This window comes from Rhineura floridana, chromosome 8 (assembly GCF_030035675.1).
Source record: "Rhineura floridana isolate rRhiFlo1 chromosome 8, rRhiFlo1.hap2, whole genome shotgun sequence".
Classification (NCBI taxonomy): domain Eukaryota; kingdom Metazoa; phylum Chordata; class Lepidosauria; order Squamata; family Rhineuridae; genus Rhineura; species Rhineura floridana.
Window position 1 is genome coordinate 43,648,173 of NC_084487.1, and position 14,254 is coordinate 43,662,426.

The following is a 14,254-nucleotide window of genomic DNA, read 5'->3' on the forward strand; positions in this document are numbered from 1 at the left end:
ACTAGGATAAGGTGTGTACAAAAATGCATATATTTGTGAAAATAACATGCAAAAATGTATGGTATTATGGGAAATGTCTTTGCAAAAATGCATATATTAGGCAAAATTGCACAGGAAAAATTTGCACAAAAATGCTGATGAATTTTCATAGTGTTATGAGCATGAGGGTTGGGATGGATGATTCCTGTGGGTCACCTTTCCAGCCTCTGATTTGGAATCCTGTGCCTTTGAATGAGGAACTCTCTGCTGGTCAAATGAGTCTTTTGTTAACCAAATAGATTGGCCAGGTAAGATAATGGGCCAATCAGTTGCCTAGCAACGGAGAATGGTCCAGGAAGACCCCTTTTGTCATTTAAACTCTACAGGACAGCCTCCCCCCCCCCCACTCCAGGCAGCTAGCAGAAGTTGTGTGCTTGTAGTTTTAGTGTGTCTAGAGAATTTCTGGGAACTGGAAGGTGGAGAGAGACTGGCTGTCTGCGCCATGGCCTTTGGGGTGCCTCCTGCAACCCAGATGGAAAAGCTGGGTATTGGACTGCTGATGCATTGAACCCCCTCCATCCTTGAGCTCAGGTTGGAATGTGTGTAAATAAATAAACCATATATCATAAAGACACTGCAGTCTCCGCTGACCTTCTTCCCAAAGGAAACCAAACCCTGGAGGAGCGCAGGGACCCCTGAAATCTCACCGCTTGGAGATTGGGGGAGGCGTGCAACAATATTTTTTAAAAAGTTGCCAACGGATGTGGAAATATCGAGAACTGAGAACTGAACTGAATACTGGAACAATGAGAAATGGAGAGAAACAGAAATGGACAGATTTGCTCATTCTTAATTCTCAGTACCTTCAAGGACTCTTGGGGAAAACTTCTGTAAAACTGATATATGTTTCTAGTGAAGAGATATTCCCGAGTTCACATCTCTTTGCTTACTGATTGTCTTGCAAATTCCTGGACATGCTCAGCCAAAACTAAGGCGCTTCAGAGAATGTTTCTGATGCATAAATTCATGCAGCAATAAATTAATGTGTGTTTTATGTGCCTTAGTAGTCCCCACCCCCTTTCCCCCCTTCTTTGTTGCAACAACGGCTTCTCAGCAATGCATTCCTGTGACCAATCTTCTGGTCTGAATTTGTAATTTGACTTCTTGTCCAGCAGAGGGTACTGTGGACACCAGTATTTTGGCATCTATGTTTCAAGCAGCAGAATAAGCATTTGGCGAGATACTGATAATTGTTTTGTCTTGCTTCCAAAATGGCGAGGCTCCTGTTTACAGGCCTTTCACAGAATGCATTTAGAGTGCCTAACAGTCTATGAAAACTCATCACTTGAGTCCCCACAGCATGGTCTGACACCACTGAGCATTGCCACCTGTCCTTTCCATCTCTCTGTTTGACTATCTTCAGTCCACCTCCTAAACTGAGGCTGCAGTCCTATGCTTACTACCTGGAAATAAATTCAATTCAAGTCTGTGGGACTAACATCTAAGTACACACACATTGGATTGCACTTTAAGACTTAAGAGTGCTTCCAAAAGGTGTTCAATATTGTAAATGGGGGGCTGTTCAGATACTGCAAACCAGTTGTTAGCAACAGGGTTCTTTTTAACTTTCTGGATTTTTACCAGAAAAGGTAAAACTGGATTAAAGGAGGCGGGTGGAGAATATGGGCTGGCATTTCGATGCCTATGAATTTGTGCTGCTGCTGCAGCAAAAAGATTGTGTGCATGAGAAGAGGCACCCATTCCACAATATGCACCCATCTGGAATCATCCTTAAGGAATGATATCTTTCAAGGAGTCCGCTTCCCAAAGGAGTTTCTGAGTTGGAATAACCTAGTGGCTCTTAAAAGCAGAAGTGGGCGACCTGTGGCCCTCCAGCTCAACAACATCTGCAGCGCCACAGATTGCCAACCCATGCCCTAGAGAATGTCAAATAAATTTGGCCGATATCCTGGGTCCAGCAAGTTCCTGGCATTCAGTCTCTGGCACTGGATGATCCTTTTTTTGGAAAACAAAACAAAACAGGAAGATGCTGAAAAGCATCAACTAACCAACTAGGCTCAGTTTCAAAATTACTCCAGGGTGTTTTTTTAAAACTATTCTCTAAGCAAACCCCTTTAATCCTAACCTCAGTTAGGAGCAGGGCGGAGGTTTTTTTTTTTCAGTTTTCATTGCATTCTAGTTCCCAGTGAAACACACTTGTTACCTGAAACATTCAGTGATGATATCCTGCATGTTTGAATCACCTATTACAGATTAATCCCGACATCCAAAACTTTGACATTGTCTGAACATGATGACTACAAAAATACTGTGTAACAAAGACAGTTCACACATTCAGCCAGGATTCATTGGGTCATTAGGTGATGATGAGACAGCAATGGAAGGAAACTTTGTATGTGTTAATCAGCACGTCAGTGGAGGTTGGTGGGTCTGATGTCAGTGGGGCAGTGAATCTGCTCTGGGTTTTAATTTGAGCTTTCAAGGAGCTGTCCAAGATTGCACAACACCTCCCAAGTCCCAGTCAACTATAATTGGGCAACCTGAATTTTCCAGTATGTAATGGAATTCCACCCCAAAATAGTGGCAGTCTGGAAGTGCCCCAAATATTCAGCTGTGATAACAGATTGTTAGAGCTTTGTCTCCTAGGACTGAAGCCAACCCTGAAAGCCGTTCCACACCACACATGTTGCAAATTCTTTCCTAATGCTTTGTTGTTGTTATTGTTATTGTTGTTATTGTTATGGTTATTATTATTATTGCATTAATTTTTCACCAAAGCAGCTTACAAGAAAAAATATAAATTACAATATCATAACAATAAAGACAAAGATTTAAAAAAATTAAAAAATATAACCTAGTTATAATTCCATGTGTTCCAGGCTTGAGGATTAGATTAAAATTTTGTTATGGGTCTGAGTCCTGGTGAACCTGAGCTTAAATTAACCCCTGGTGTAGCCTGCAAAAAAGTGGTCTGATGATTTAGGCTGCAATCCTAATATTTGTGGTAAACTGCTTTGATGTGTGTTTTTTAATGAAATAGCAGTATACAAATATGTTTATAAATAAAAAATTTTAAAAAAAACCCTAACCATGCCAACTCAGAAGTAAGTTCCATAGAATTCAATGGGGCTTACTCCCAGGTAAGCGGGGTTAAGATGGCAGCCCTAGTTATTACTGGAAGAGCCAGCAGTAAAATGGAGCACCAAGGGAAGACAATTTGGAGTAGATTTTTTAATATTATTTAAGGTATTTGTATAGTACTCTTCAAAACATTTTTTTATCCCTGTGTGGTTTATAATACAGATACTTGTAACCTTTGGGAGTTAATAGGCAGCCTTTATGAAGAACAGGCATGACATGTTGCAATAACTGCCAAAACTGAGCAGGTCTGGGGCTGGTGACTAGTGCTTGGATGGCAGCTGGTAGACCCCATATATGTCACCTTGAATAAATCATGGAAGAAATATGGAATATAAATACAATTAATGATAATATGTAGTCCCATATTTTCTGTAGGATTGCGATTTCCAGCATGAAGGATAGGATAGGAAAAGAGGAGATAAAATAACTGGGAAGTAATTAGACCCATTCGTTACAGCTTAAAACAGAAGCAGCTAGAATCACCAAAGTTCCCACAGAGGCTGAAACCCTTGTCATTGCTCTCCTGACATTATCAATAATAATTTTTAAAAGTCTAAGTCACACTGTAAGGGGAAGGCACATGAAAACCCAATGGGAGATTAACAACAAAGTCAAAGAAAGGTCTATTTATGTCTCCCAGAAGTGTGATTGTATTTTATGTTGTATTTTAAACTGCTGTGACCCACCCTGGGACCTTAGAGTGAAGGGCAGATTAATAACAACAACAACAACAACAATAAATAGAAAGTGCTTTGCTCAGCTATATTTTGCCACACTAACAAACCCGTCAGTGCCAATGTAATTGTTGACTCCATCAGTGTATGGTTACCCTAGGTACCATATTGCCTGGCAACAACATTTCAAGAGATAAAAAGGTTCTCTGCAAAATCAGGAGCAAAGACCAAAAGACACATGAAAAGGCAAGGATTCCAAATATGCATATGTGCAAACATGTGTACATATGGCAAAACAGAGACACATGGGTGTACATATTTTTTCCTGAAGTAAATTCCACATATCCTGCATGCGTGTAGTCATTTGTATGGAATACGCCTATTTTCCCATATGTCACAAAACAGACATGTGAGCTCTTCACATATGAATGTGTACCCTTGAGGAATGCACATGCAGTTTGTTAAGTAAAATATACATCTGTGCAGGAAATTAATCATGGATGAAATAATTGGCCCTTGCTTTTTATAACCACTGGCTAAGAGATCTATTGAGGCAAATCTCAGCTCAGATGAACAATGTGTGTGTGTGCCTGTGTGTAGTGGGAGAGGGGGTCTCAGCTCCTCATCTGTAAAACAGAATGACTTATACATTACAAAAAAAAAAAAAGATTTGCATCACCAAACGAGAGGATATTAGTTTGCATAAAAATGTGCATATAGTAATGTAGGTATAAACACACATTTAGAAATAATTAATTACTATAATCTGAATAGAATACAGTACATTTCACTGTAGTGGGGAGGTCGCCAGGTGACCTGTGTCTCTGCTCTGTCTGCTGATCAGATGCGGCTAACCTGTTAGATGGGCAACTTCAAGGCTATTGCTTTCCCTTGTTATGGTTCTTTGTCTTTATACCAGACTTGGACTGAACAGCCCTCAAATAGAGGACACCCTCCAATAGAGGACTGACCGCCCATAAACAGAGGACTGTCCTCTGCAGAGTAGCTCACATGGCCACCCTCTTGTAAAGTGAGAACAGCAAAGACATAACATATAGGCTTATTGAGGGGGAAATGACCTAAAGTCCATTGCAAATTAAAAGTGCTACAGATTTATTACAATTTTAAGTGTATTTGGTAATACAAATTGCAGGCCTTTCTTCTCCCCACGCTGTATTGAAGCACAGGTATTAATGCAATGAATAATATGCTGCCACTTGATCTCTATACAAATATAAGACAGGAGGTCCCGTAATCCAGTGATTAGTGTGTCAGGAGAGGAGGTGGAGGAAGAGGAGTGTTGGCACATTTGAAGAAAACTGCAGTTCCCTTGACTTTCTCATAGGATCACAAACTATGGTGACAATGCCTGATTATGGCAGATAGCAGCAGCAGTAGAAGAAGTGGAAGAAGTAACTCTTTTGATATTTTACCACTGGAAGATACTTATAAAAGGAGAGAAACTACTTTTTCTATCTTCTGGACTCTATAGCATTGATCTTAGGGAGTTGGAACAGAGGGATCCATGTCATCATACTTGAAATGATCCTGGCCTTTTGGGGAGCACACATTGCAGAAATGGATTCCCAGATCAACGCTTCAGGAATAAGGAATGTTTTGGAACCATGGAGTGGGAAACAACAGTCATGCATTATGATTTATGCAAAGTACAGAGTGGAAACAACCTTCTTGTTGTTAGAAAACGTAAGTAGTGCCTTACTGGATCAGGTCAAGGGCCTTCTAGTCCAGCATCCTGTTCTCCCAGTGGCCAACCAGATGCCTATGGGAAGCCCACAAGCAGAATCTGAGCACAACAGTCTTTGCAATGTTCTGTAGAACTGTTCTGGGGTGTCACTTTAAACATCAGCAATCTAGAAACTTAAGCCATGGTTTTCCATTCGTTGAAGGGGAAGAAAGGCAAATGTGGAGCCTAAATCTTTAAGATAAAACAAAACATTGTTTGGAGCTCCTGTTTTTGCAACAAAGTGGAGTCACAAGACAGAAGGAGAAGACTGGGAAAACATGAACAGTGTAAGGGCAGAGCCTCAGGACAAAACAAGAGGAGCAAGTGGCATTTATACTTTGCCAAAGTGATTCAGACATTGACTTTAATGCATCAGACTATGGTGGCATCAAGGCCAGTCACAATTCAATCCCAATTCCTAAACCAGGTGCTCTAATGTAAACTTGAAGAGTTTTCATGTCTGCAGCTTAAATACCTTTAAACCTCTCTTGCATATTTGTTTGTTGCCAATGTGCAATACAATGCAGGTCTTACATGCCCATTTTAAGCCTCATCCTGAGTGAAAACAGCCTTAAATAATGGCTCTAGAACATTGACCATTCACCTTTTCGGATCTGGGACCTAAAAGTAACCCAACCTGTGCAACGTATTTTTACTTTTAATCTTATATATTAAAATTCTGCCATTATTCTCCTGCTCTCCCTCCTCCACTCCCTCCTTCTTTTCATCCTCTTTCTCCTTCTTCTAAAACAGTGGTGGGGGACCTGTGGCCCACCAGACACTGCTGAAGTCCAGCTCCCGTCAGCCCCAGCCAGTATGACCAATGGTCGGGGATGATGGGAGCTGGAGTCCAGAAATATCCAACAAATATATTTTATCCCCACCCTTCTCTAAAATATATTTGGAGCCCTGCTGATTTAGCCTATCATGGGAGTGTGTGTGTGGGAGCCATGACCCACCAGTTGCAAACTAGGGCTCTAGAAGTCTAATATTCTGCTTGCTGTCTCTCTCTTGCCCTTTCAATCTCAAGTGGAACAAAACAAAACAAAAAGGAATCTTTCTGGGAGAGATCCACCAGACGCTGTGCTGCTGTGCAGCCCCTATTAATTGAAATGGGGCTTGTCCAAAAACAAAAAACAAAAAACACCCAAGCCTCAATGAAAGGAGTCAAAGCTGCAAAGCTGTAGTAATTGGTGGATAGAATGACCTCTCTGATTTGTGCGTGTGTAGGATCAAAATAAAAAATAGCAACAACAATTATTGTTATTTTTATTGGTTGTATTCAACTAAGTTCTACACATTGAATCCACTGCAATTAACGAACCTAAGTTAGTTATGTTTATTAACTTCCATGGGTCTGCTCTAAGTAGGACTAACATTAAATGCTACCCTTTGTTTTTATACTATTCCTTCTTCCAAAAGAGCCCAGGAAAACAACCTTCACTCCAAAGTAGTATTTTGAGGGCTCAAATGCTGCTACATCAGAACTGCATTTCAATTTTTCAGTTGGGAAGCAAGTCCTTAGAGAGAGAGAGAGAGAGAGAGAGAGAGAGAGAGAGACTTAAGTGTGCTTTGGTGTAATATTTATTTTAAAATATTTCTTCTGATTTTGAAGTGTTGGCAGCAGGGTATTTAAAAAATGAGGAAAGTGTGTGCAGAACCATGTTAGTCGGGGTGAGACACAAGGAAGTCTCTGTTAGCAAAAGCAAACAAGGCTAAACAAGTAAAGGCGTAAATCTGGGTTTTTCACAAGGCAACCATGTTGATTTGGCCCATGGGTTGTCCTCATATGAGCCACCGTGACATGCTGTGAATACTCTTCTAAAACCAGAACTATGTCAGCAGGACAAAGGTAAATAATAACAAATACCATAAATCGAAAAGGGAGCTGAATAGCATCTAGACCTCTGCTTGAAACTATCAACATTCAGTACCATTTAGTACAAAAAAGGAGGCATAAGGCAGGGTTCAGCTCTCTTCGCTGTAGGGAGCACTGTTAGCAGACTCATACTGACACAATCATAATCCTGAGGATGATGATTATGATGCTCAGTACAATCTGAAGCATTCTTACTCGGGAATAAGTTCCACTGCATTCAATGAGCCTCATCCATTAATAAGAAAGTTTAGGATTGCCGCCTAAAACTCTTAAAGATATGCTAATAAGATGATAATAATAAAAATATAATAATATAATGAGAAGAATAAAAGTAAATGCAACTATAAAGGAAATGTAGACCTAAAGGTATCATTGTTCCATTTACTGTTTCACAAATCAGACAAACTCTAGAAGGGTTCAAAACCCAGAGACTGCAGTCTATGGCTGTGTACCCACCAAACATTTAAAACATTATTTGATCCAAAGAATCCTGGAAACTGTATTTTACCCCTCACAGAGCTATAACTGACAGCATCCTTAACAAACTACAGTTCCCAGGATTCTTTCGGGGAAATTATGAGCTTTAAATGTATGGTGTGTATGCAGCCTGACACCATCACTGGGCTAACAGCTGGTTAGGGAAACAGATGACTACTTTAAACTCTTAAAAGACTGTTGTTGTTTGCTGTTATTTTGCCTTCCTCCCCTCCACAGAAATAGATATATTTCAGTTATTCAGTTTCTAGCTGAATTTCCTTTTATGTAAGTTAAAACACTATAATTACTGAATCCTTACATTTCTGGAGTTGTTAATTATTTGCTGCGCTGAAAATTATATTGAATGGGGGTGGCTGGGACCAAAGGAATGGTTTCTGACTGGGCTGCGCAACCAAGTACATGAAGTGCAGGCAGTTTATAGCTAACCTTCATTGCCACTCAGCCTGCTTCTCTCTGCCAGTACTGACCTAGCCATTACATACATGCGCATACATCATACTAGGGATGGAAAGATATGTCGGTTTTCGTTCTCTTACTTTCTCATTTTTCCAATCTTACATTCAGTTTTCCACATTTCTGCAGCAAGTTGTGATTAAAAAAATAATAAAAACCTCATGAAAACTCTCCAGCATTTTAGTGCTAATATTTCCTAATAAACACATTTTTGTAGGCAGTTTTGACTAATGTAGACATTTTTGCAAGCCATTCCTCATCATATAATGCATTTGTGCAGGTTATTTTCACCCATATATTCATTTTTATGCACACTTTCTCCTAATGTATGCATTTTTGTAAACACTGGCTGGCGAACAACCCTGCAAAATTTGAATAAGTGTGAATTTCAAAGGATGGCTGTGTGTCAGTTTTCATATTGTTTTGGAAACTGCAAATTAGATAGATTTGGCTTGAAATGTGAACTGAATTAAAATTTTCGCCCATCCCTAGTCCTGCTGATATCAGTGCAACTGAGGCACTGGTTCCCATATTGGTTTCAACAGGTTCTTCAGGCTGCAACCACTTACTCCTGAGAAAGCCCCATTCAGTTCAATGGGACAGTCTTCTGACTAGTCATGATAACGACTGTGCTGTAATGGTAAGTCCTTAATGGGCTCCTGCTGGGAGGAAGGGTGGGATATAAATCAAATAATAAATCAAATAATAAGTCCCGTTGAGAAGTAAATCCCATTTAGTTCAACGAGACATGCCAAGGTAAGTGTGTATAGGATTGCAGCCTTATTAAACTATAAGTAATTTATACTTGTATCAACAGCAGAACTTGAATCTGTAAATGGTAAACAACCCCTTGAACCATTGTTTGACAAGCATCAAGAACATCAATATATGTTGGGATTTTCCACAAGTAAAAAATAAGGGCTACAAAGGAAAAGGAAATCCTTTAATTGAATGGGTTAATTCCTCTAAATGGAATATTTCAAATGCTTCCTTGCATAAAACTGAACTGCATTAAACTTGTCTGCATGCCAAAACAATGGTCAATTTCATTAAATCAGTCAGATATCAGCCCTATTGTTCTTATTTGTAATGGTGGTGGTAGATAAAGTGGTGAATGAGTGGAGGAGGAGTCAGGTGTGGAACTACAATTTTTCCCAAAATATCAAGTATCAGCAAAACATTCAAGTCCATATACCACTGTAGCATTAAGGGAGTTATGGATAAATATTTAGATTGAGAGAAATGTACATATAGGCAGGACTGAATACCAGTTGATGGGAATCACAAGTGGGGAGAGTGCTGTTGCGCTCAGGTCCTGTTTGCATGCTTCCCATAGACTTCTGATTGACCACTGAAATAACAGAATGCTGGAATAAATAGGCCTTTGGCCTGATCCAGCAAGACTCTTCTCATGTTCTTATGTTCAGGACAAATTAATCCTCACCAAACCTTTGGAATCTAATATGTCTACCACATTTCCCCATTTTAATTCAGTGAGGAAGCCATTTTGTTTGACTTGTCCTGCAGGCAGAAGACATAAGAAAAGATATGTGCTTTGAAGCTGCAAAATAGTTTCCCGTGGATACTATTCTCCCTCACTGAGACAAGCTGAAGCCATTGGAAAGTATGGGTGTATCCATGGCCCTACATTTGAATGTCTGTTCTATATCTCTAATATCTTAGCTTTAGACCCACTAAACCCAAAAAGAGGGTTATCTGTCAGACATAACCAGGGAATGGAAACCCAAACCCTTTCATTGAAGTTCAGCCTGAAATTTTATGAATTGCCTTGGTGGTGAAAACCTCAGTGTCAGAATGGGAAGTGTCTCTGACAATTCTAAGGAGGCAATGAAAAAGCAGCTCTACCTAGGAAGTTGCCTTATACTGAATCAGACTATTAGTCCATCTAGCTAGTATTGTCTACACCAGGGTTTTCCAAACTTCTGAGTTCATTGACCCCTTGATGAGCTTATAAAGTTGTCATTGACCCCAACCCAAATTCTTAGGAATGAAATGAAAGTAGTATCACTATATAATAAACATTTATTAATAATCATCAACCACCATTACTCATTTGCAAGGGAGGCACACTGTGTACATGCTCATGCCCTTTATTTCTGAGGCTCATAGTTCCTGATTAAATTTTTTGCATTATACCCTGTAAACATCTTTTCCACCCCAGACCCTTTTCCACCCCCTTGCAATCCATAAGTCTTTATTCACCCCCCTACAAGGTCCCATTGATCCAAGGGGGTCAAATTCAACCACTTTGGTCTACACTGAATGGTAGTGGCTCTCCACGGTTTCAGGCAAAAGGTATTTTCCATTCATGCCAGGCAATGCTAAGGATTGAACCTGAGACCTTTTTTTGTGTGCAAAGCATGTGTTCTTCCCCTTCAAGCCATTTACTGACATTATTCCAAGAAACAAGGAGCCAGAAAAGTAGTGGAACTCTTGGCCCTACATCACATGGATGCTGCATGGCTCCCCCACAGAAAAATTGCCCAGCAAAGCTAATCACGTGAACTAGGCCTCTGCTTATTTAGACGAAGGAATGAAGTTTAGGGTGTGGATGGGAGAAGGATTTGAAAACAACCAGTGTGGCCAGATCTTGGCATTTCAGCCATGTGTGTTGCTGTATATCTAATCTGTTCATCCCAAACCAGGAGTCATATGATAAAATGAAAAACGGCGTCTTCCATTTTGGATTGGTTTGAAAATATTTTCTGATAATCAGATTTTCAGATAAAAGCTGAAATCCTTACCATAACCTTGAGGAGTCAACTCAAAAAGAAAAGAATTAATTTAAGCTTTACTCAAGCCTTACTCAAGTGGTTTTGTGATTTTGAGTACTTAAACTGTGCTATGCTGAAACTGAAGTCAATGGGATATCTTGCATTGACGGAATCAGATCTTAAAATTTACCAGGATTATCAGATCAAAGCATGCCCCACTGCATTCAGAGTCCACAAGTCCCAGCTCCAATGCAATAAAGCAATACCCATCCCCACAAAATGCATGACTAGTCTTTGTGCCAAGGGAAATGCCAACTGCTTTTATGCCTATCTCTTTTTAAAAAATCTGGTGGCTGTATGTTCCAGTGTATGAAAGGGCTAGCATTTTGCCTGTAAAGCTAGGATTCACACAGGAACTGAAACCTGCTAGTCTTAAGCATGAGGAAGCCTCATGTCAAATTCACCAAAGCAGCAAGTCCTGATAAAGCCTCAAGGCAAGGCATGGATATTGACTGCTGGGGGCATGAAGCTAACAAGGATCTTAGGCTAGTTAGTTTCTGCTCCCTTGTAAGCCCTCTTTTTGCAAGTTAGGGTTAGGAGGAGGACATGGGTTGGAGGAACAGTTGGGTCTGTCATAATCAATGAGGCACTGTCCAATAGGTATTTATGGCAATCTCACAACTGCATGATTCTAGACAGTGCTCCAAATTACAATGGCTCTCTAAGCTGGGGTAAATAATCACATTTTCCCAGCAGCAATATAGTGTTATCTGAGTGCTAGGTTAATGTAATGTCTTTGAAACAGAATTGCTTCCTTAATGGAAGATGCCTGGATTCCATATAACAGGTGAGCACATGCAGCACAACAAATGTCCAATGAACTGATAATTCAGGAAATCCTTAACAATGCAATCCTATGCACAATTACTCAGAAGTAAGTTCCACTATGTTCAATGGGGCTTACTCCCAGGTAAATATGCATAGGAATGCAGTCTTCAAAAATTTACTGTATGAACATATATGCACCTGAATAAGGAATATAGTGTCTGCTGCTCAGAGTGGATGCTGATGGCTTGTTTCTACTGTGGCTGGAGTAATATATAGTTCCATAAACAGAAACAATCCCAAATCCTCACAGTCTGATTAGCCAGAAGCAATGCCTTGACACAGAAGGCTCAGTGGCAATATAAAGGATCTTATATCTAAATGCAGTTCCTTAGCTCTCCATCAGCCTTTTGTCACAAGTTTTGCTTATCGCACCATTAGCCTCTCTCCCTCGTAACTCTTCACTGTTCCTATGTTTTTTGGTTGCCAAATTTCAATTCCACATCACCTTCAGACACCACGGTTATCGATATCTGTGGTTTAACAACATGGGGATAGTTCCTAAAGGGGGCTGAATTTCCTTCCTTTGCCATACCTGCTCCTCTCCCCCCACCCCCTCGCCATCAATAGCTGACTCTGTCTTCAAAACTTGGGTCCAAATGTGTTTAAGGAAGTTGCCAAAAAAGAACAGGTTGGAAAGCTCAACAGACAAAGAATGTCAGACTCCAAATGCTCCAAACTGAACTTGCACAAATCACAAGATTGACTTAAAATCATGCAATGAAAACAAGTTTGTGTATGCATGTATATGCATGGACATATGTGCCCACAGACACATGCATGAATGTGCATGCAACTTTGTTGCATGAAAATCACATCTCTTTTTCCTCAGCTGAAAGCTGTCAAGTTTACATAAATGAATTAAATTTCCCCCTAACTACCCCACCACAATATTTCTCATTTTAGACTTCAAAATTCACAGATTCAAGAAGACTCATCAATCCAATGCTAAACAGCATCCTGCAGATGAGACCCTCATGGGTTGACTAGGGAATAAAGTTTAACAAGAAGATCAAGAGTGTAGACAGAAGAAATGCAGCAAGAGTAGAAGGTGAAGTGTGCAGTGTCTGAAAAACCAACTGGCTCACTGCAGTTTAGCAGCCAGATGACTTGGGCCTTGGAACAAAATAGGAGCATATGCAAAATCAGACAAGGACTGAGTTTTACAGTGGCAGCACATAGTCAAGAAAAGAAGCTCCTTCTATGGTTCATTCTCTGAGCCATTTATCTGTTCCTCATTTCCTTGATCATCCCACCCGCTCCCCCTTTAGCACCAAGAAGCATAAAGGTAAACTCAACAAACATGAGTGCTTGCTGAGCTTCCACCACTCTCCAATGTGCCCCAGTTTGCTCCCATCTTAATGCGGTTTCTTTCCCCACGGCATTCTTACCTCCAGAGCTTTCCAAGTGTCTTACTAAGCTCAGCATTGTGGAGGTGAGGATATTGGTCTGCCAGCTTTCTCCGGGCGGCTTGCGCCCACACCATGAAAGCATTCATGGGCCGCTTGACATGGGGCTTGCTCTTGCTGCTTCCATTGACCCTCACAGGCATGGGCACCAGGGTCCAGTCATAGCCACTCAGTACCTGGCTCACTGCCTCCCGGATGCACACCGGGAACTTATCGTCATCAGCTTCGGAGTCCTGCTGTTCCTTCTTCACCTTCCCCATCTCACCACTGTTGGGGTTGCCAAGGTGAGAGCTGGCATCCGATGCCATGGAAGGTCCTGGAGACAGACAATGGTGGTCTTCAGAACCTACAGGACTCATCTCCACCTCAGAAAGGTCTTGATCATCCGTCATTGTTTCCTCTTTGTTTTACTCCTCAGATATTACGTCTTCAAACTAGAATCACACACACACAAAAAAGGTAAATGTGAACACTAAAACTAAAAATGTTCAAAATCTCCAACTAATCTGGCAAAGAGCTGGTAGATGCTTTATGAAAGCCTGTGAAGCACACCGCATTACATGTCATTTTATGGGACTTGTAAAATCTGTGATCAAATGTGGGTGGAGAAGATTCTAATTAACTAGAAACTTCCAACATGTGCCATAAAGTTTCTAACATGAGAGTCCATTTTTGGGGTAATTACGTTGTCTACAAACAAAAACCGGTGAGATCTTGGTGAGGGAAGAAGACCAGAAAACAAGCCCTACTTTCTAATTTCTCTCTCCATAGTGGTTCCTAATCTAAACTTGCTTTGAGATTGGAGTCAAGAATATCAGCTGTTGGGGGGAAATTGG

At 40.6% G+C, this 14,254-nt stretch overlaps 1 protein-coding gene across 1 annotated transcript in view; it reads right to left on the minus strand.

Moving 5' to 3' along the window:
- Positions 1-14,254, minus strand: part of SOX10 (SRY-box transcription factor 10) — a 34,130-nt gene that overhangs the window by 19,153 nt on the left and 723 nt on the right. Inside the window, exon 2 of the mRNA XM_061582805.1 lies at positions 13,401-13,852. Within this exon, the coding sequence (XP_061438789.1) occupies positions 13,401-13,810 (410 nt within the window). The 5' untranslated portion in view covers positions 13,811-13,852. The remainder of the gene's footprint in view (positions 1-13,400; positions 13,853-14,254) is intronic.